This window comes from Purpureocillium lilacinum (assembly GCF_023168085.1).
Source record: "Purpureocillium lilacinum CBS 284.36 DNA, scaffold_1, whole genome shotgun sequence".
Taxonomy (NCBI): domain Eukaryota; kingdom Fungi; phylum Ascomycota; class Sordariomycetes; order Hypocreales; family Ophiocordycipitaceae; genus Purpureocillium; species Purpureocillium lilacinum.
The window spans coordinates 561,663-567,536 of NW_027072111.1; the positions used below are offsets into that span (position 1 = coordinate 561,663).

The 5,874-nt window shown below is 56.6% G+C and overlaps 1 protein-coding gene across 1 annotated transcript; it reads left to right on the forward strand.

The window, feature by feature from the left end:
* Positions 1-2,598: 2,598 nt before the first annotated feature.
* On the forward strand, positions 2,599-3,688 carry PLICBS_000054 (uncharacterized protein; the record flags this gene model as incomplete). Its single annotated transcript, XM_018328801.2, has 2 exons — positions 2,599-3,062; positions 3,127-3,688. 2 exons carry the CDS (start codon positions 2,599-2,601, stop codon positions 3,686-3,688), a joined length of 1,026 nt encoding a protein of 341 aa, XP_018172619.2.
* Between the last annotated feature and the right edge of the window lie 2,186 nt (positions 3,689-5,874).

Below are 5,874 nucleotides of genomic sequence, written 5' to 3' on the forward strand. Positions count from 1 at the left end.
CAACGTGGGCCGTCCGCGTTTTCTCCCAGGCGGATGGCTCGTTGCGCTCCATGCGCTCGTACACTGACGGCGGCACGCCATCTTCCGGATCTCCCCAACTTTCCATTTCTCTTGTGTCGATCTCGATCTCGGCGTAGAGGGGGTTATTCCTCTTCAGCCACACAAGGGCCCTCTCTACGACCCGCCGTCTCACCGAGAGGAGGCTGGATAGGTCGCTAGGCGCCGGTTTCTCTGCGCCCTGCCATGAAACGTGGATCTCATCCATTGCCCGCAAAAGGGGGTGCGGGAGCACTTTTGTTGCCAGTTCCTGCACATTATTGGGAAACACGGTAATGTGGCCTTTGACGTGCCTCGGATATCTCACCGTCTGCCTCTGGCCACCCGGAATGTTATATCTTGCGACGAACCCGTAACACGAATTTGGCGAGATCAACTTCTGTTCGACAGGCGTGAGTCCCTTAAGCTCGTCAGGAAACATGTGCTCACAGCCGAGACGACCGTGGACGTGAATCGCGGGCGAGAGGTTCCCGCGCGCCAGGCATCGGGCGCACTCCGCACACACCGACACTGCTTCGCCCTCTAGAAAGCAGCTCCGGCACGAAAATGGAGACTGGCCACCCTTTGGGAGGCAGCTTGCTAGCCACTGATCCCAGCCGACCTCTCTCAGCTCCTTCCTCGTGCGCTTCCGGTAGCACACCATACATGTCTCTATCGGCAACGTACTCGCATCGTGGAATGCCTGATAGAAGTCTCGTACCGCCAACACCTTCCTCGAATGTGGTATTGGCGCGCACCACGTCTCATTGTTGGACAATCTCCCCTTCATTGCAAAGTCTTTATCCAAAACGCGCAACACGCTCGCCAGGTCGTCGGCCTGCGCCTCATGCGTCCTCAGCCCCCCATGTCCGCGTCGGACATGTTTCTTGGGGCGCTCGTCACGGCTGGGAGGACGCTCTCTCTTCCCCCGAGGCTGGTGATCCCTCGCATTCGTCGTTGCTCCTGTCGCTGGCTGACTCACTTCCCTCCAAGCCGCCGGATGTGCTAGCTCTCGAGACGATTGTCCGGCCAGGTGCGCGGCCGGTGAGGCTACCCCGGGCTCTCTGCTCTGAACGGGTCGGGTGCCATGCTGGCGGACGTTTTCTCTGCGTAGGGCTGACCTTGTTGGTCCCTCGCGCTTTCGGTAGTCTCTTCGACCTGGCTGAGGCACACGATGCCGTTGGAACAACACCGGTTCTTCGATCGCCACCCGTGTTGAGGCGTCCACCATCCTAGGTTCCTAACTCTGGCCGCTCAGCGATGTATCCATTGGCTCTGCCGCGGCAGCAATCTCACCCACCTCTATAGCACCATCTCCCACATGAGGTGGTCCTGCATGCTGAATCAAACTCGCGTCGTTGGGTACACCCTCGTTGTCCGGTACTCGTTGTGGCCGCCGGTGCCTTCCCCGCCGTAGCTTGGGCAGATCTCGCGAAATCGCGGCCCTCAGTTCTTCGCTTCGTTGTACGTCTTCAACTGTGTGCTTCCGCGGTTGGATAGGACGAAGTGATGGTCGCTGGTCGTCTTGTTGACCCCTCTCCTGAGGCACAAAGCGTCGATGGAAGGACGTCTGGTCAGTCGTCCCCCTACCGGCAACCTTTTCCACGCCTCGAGACTCGCTATGGTGGAGGGAGCGGAAAGTTGACACCGAATTCGCAGTTTCCCCGTGGCTTGGAAGGAAATCCGACGTATTTGCAGGCACGCGAGTACTCTTTCCCGCGGGTCCTACTTCTGCTACGCCGACCCTTGTCGTTTGGCAGCCTCCGTTTCCCTCCTTTATCTCACGACCCGGTTGTCCACGTCCCGGGGTCGGAGAACATGTGCCTTCGTCCTCCGGCATCTCGGTCGGCATTGCTCTTGCAATATGCCCGATGCCGCAGACTAATTGGTGCGTTGACGGCTTCAGAATCGGCACAGATTGGAAGGTTGCGCACAAGTACCGCCTCCAGTACATCACGTCGTTTCTAGTTGCCTACTGCTTCTCCTCTGCTCTCCTCTCCTCAGCGCATCCACCTCAACTGCCGATACCCCCCTCAGCTACGTATGGCTAAACCCTCGTGATTTCCTCGTCCTAGCATCAACAACCCCACGCAGAGGAATCGTCACCGCTACTTTCACCCAAAGGCAACTTCCCAATGTGCGATGCTCCACTCGCCCTCCGCACCGATCAGCTCAACGGTTGCTACTGCCATATGAAGGAGATTATGGTAGCCCGGCAGTCTTTCGCTGTTTTTTTGTTCGAAGGGTGGTAGGGGTATCCCTGCCAACTATCTCCAGCAACCGATCCTTCGGAACCCTTCAACTGCCATGCTCTGCACCGTTCTCCGCTTCGCAGAGCTACTCCTCCCCAGACCGCCCCCGCGTGTGACTCACCACTCGTCCTCATGACCGTCGACCCCATCAACGTCTTCTTCGATGGCTTCAGCCCAGGGGCGCGGACGCCGGACCACAACGACCACGGCCGCAGCGAGGACATTTACTTTAAAACTCATCTGTGGACGACTTTACGGATGGAGTCACAGTCGCATAAACTCACGTTTTGTCTAGTTACACGAATATACCATGTCCTCTCCACCCGATGGCCATGCTTCAGCCAGCCTTCGACGGCCGCTCGACAGCCCAAGAGGCGCCGGCGGCGACATGTCTATGATGTGCTTTGTGCAGCCGGAGTGTCCTTCCAGATTCGCTCACCCGGACGAACATCGCATCAAGGGCCTCAACGCTGAGACTCTCGCCCGCATCTTTTTGCCTCCGCCGGCATGGCTATTGACCGCCAAATACGCGCCACTCCGAGCAAATACAGGCGACTCGCCGACTTCCGTCTTCTTCAGCCTCAACCTCTCCATCTACAGCCAATCAATTGTATCTTGCGAATGGACCGAAGAGTGGTTCTTCATGAGTGGCCGCGTCCATCCCTACGCTCTTGCCTGGGAGGTTGAGCAGCAGGACGGTTTTGAGTCTGACACAGGTGACACTCTTCTTTATACAATGCCTGCCCTTGTCGTTCGCGACCAAAGCTACCAGCCGTAAGAAACAAGTCTTACTTGTGCGCCCTGTTGCCTCCAACAGGGCTGGCTGACAATGTCAAAGCGTTCTCCCTAGACCCTTTGCCTCCATGGACAGCTTTCCCTGTATCCCGCCTGTCGTTTCTTTCGCCGGGCTCATTGCTGGCCCAGGTCACTCCTTGCTGCGCAAAGACCTCCTGCCGGATATGGACGGCACCCAGCTCAAGTGCTGCGGCTTCATTCAGCTTTCCACTTACCTCGCGCCAGGAAACCCCGACAAGACCCCTTTCAAGGGCTTCCACCCCTTCCAGGTCTTTGTCATCTTTCCCATTCACGCCAACCCTTGGGCTATCTTATGCAAGAAGATGGCCGAGAGGCGAGAGACTCACTTCAGCCTCACATCCACTTCTCCTGCACGGGCAAAGTCGCTGGCCTCCTCGCCCACCGCCTCATGGTCCAACCACCAGGCTCCGACCGCGATTACGTTTTCATCGTCGTCCCAGATTCTTGGACTTTTCTCGACAAGGCCTCCACCTCCGCAGCCGCGTCCGCCTTGCCTCTGGCGACACCAGCAAAGCGGTCAACCTCCTCGGCTGCAGAAGCGTTCCAGAGCATGCGTGCTGCATCTTATTCGGTGGCTACGCTAGCCACCGTTCCACCCAGCCCTCCGCCTTCAGCCTTGGCGTCGTCTCCTGCCGACCCGGTCACACCTGCACGGAAGCGTCCCTGTCCTGAACCGGCCGAATCGCCAACGAAGAAGCCCCGTACCTTGCATGTCGACGCCAATCACGCCACGCTTGCCGACTGGGGAAGCCCTGCTGCACGACCCCATCCTGTGTCGACTGCACCCTCATCGACAACGCCGGGTGCGGCTAGCCACAGCCCGGCCTCGCGGAACGCCTCGGATGTCCCGCTTGATTCAATCGTCGCCCACACCTCGGACTCGCCAGCCCGTCCGCACCGCCACCGTCACCCAAGCAAGAAACTCATGGAAGCGGAATAAAACATGACTATGATCACTAAATAAAGACGTTCTCCCACAACTCTCAAAGCCGCATAAAAAAATAAAAAGCCAATACCTTGCTTGCACTACCTTCTCGCGCGTCAGCAGGACTGCGCAGCCGTCGATCCGCGGTCCTCCAATTCTCATAAGCTTCGCGTTTGCTGCCTTTCCCTGGGCACGCATGCCTTCTTATGAACCTTCCAGTCCGCCTTTTGGTGTTCTCTGCCGTAGTAGGCCACTGCATGGCACCTGTCGCATCTCTTCACCCCCTCTGTCGTCGCGCATACTTTGCAAATCTTGATTTCCACACAAACACTGCGCTCCGCGGTTCCGTACACTGCATCCGCATCTTGCCGCGTTTCTCGCATAAGTGATTGCATTTCCTCCATCGCTTCAGTCTCGCACTGCGTTTTCCCACACAAGGCCGTGACCCAGACCACAACGCGTGGTGGTGATGCGTGCAGCGTGGACATTGGGCTTTGTAGTACGTCCGTTGAAACGTCCCCGCAATATTCACACCGGGTCCCGGACGCCCTCCGACATGCCGATGCATGCTCTCGCATGACTGGTATCATGGCCTGCACAAATCGCTCGTCGTATTCCGCATCTCGGCCGGCGCGATCTGCCTCTGTGACAAGACTTCGGTCGATGCTGTGGTTGTGGACAAATTGCGTGGCCCCTAATTGGCAGATAAATTCGACACGAACGGTGGAAGTTGCCATAATACAGTCTATGCCTCAAATTCGCGATCGCTCTGACGTTGTGACCACGTACGCGAGCAGGAGCGCGGAGGGAAATTCCATGTTGCCATCTCTTTACCGTCCCGTTCATCTTAACCGTTGGACTGCATGCCGCGCGGGTGATGTGTACCGGGATACCCCGGACACAGAGTCCAAGAACCCCGCACCTGGCAGGCCGCTGCTGGAAGTGTCGGTCAGCCTGCACACGTGAGCCCTTTAAAGGTAATTGATCGCACCTCCCATAAATGTAGATGCTTCGATTGATCAATACTTCCCTCCAACCTCAAATTTTCGTTCCTCAAGGCTCTTTGCGCAACCCCAGATGGGTTGCCTCTCCTGTGACGGCACTTAGATCATCTTCGTCATCAAGACTGAGGTTATTATTGGTGTCCTCTTGAGTTGCTTGGGGATTGTGTATCTCTCCTCCTCAGGTTCTGTTTTTGTGCGGAATGGCGGTCTGGCCAGCATGATCCCGCATATTGCATATGCACTGCGCGACGATGCTGTCCATACGTGCACCCCAAGTATTTTCATCAGGCCACTCCTTTCCTCCGTTTTCAACACAGTGTTAGAGTGGTGGAAAGGGGTGCCTGGAGGGTACTTGGGTGTGTGCCGAACCTGACGGCTATAGGCTTATGGAGGCCTATGCAATGTGGTGAAGGATATCGCACACTGATAGATTGACGCCCATGTGCAATTAAAACGGCGCTAAAGTATGCGGCAATCGGATACAAGGATAATTGGTTGGTGGTGGTTGGGCGTAGGGTAGAGCATCGACTCCCCCGCCCACAAGAACTTCAGGTTCAAGCAATAGAATCAACAGTTCTGGCCTCATCCTTGACTACGGGAACCCCATCGTGATTCGAGTGCTGCATCGTCAATCTAACACACACACCCCCATTTGCTGCACATCAACGCACAAAACAAGCGTAAAGATGAGGATAACTACACAATCCTCAAGAATCTCGAGGATCTGAAGAAGAGACCAATAATAACTTCAGTCTTGATGACGAAACATTCACATTTGCTTTCACAAGTGCCATCGCCGGTCTGACAGGTCCCGTAGCGCATGGCTCAGGCTCCGCGTGCT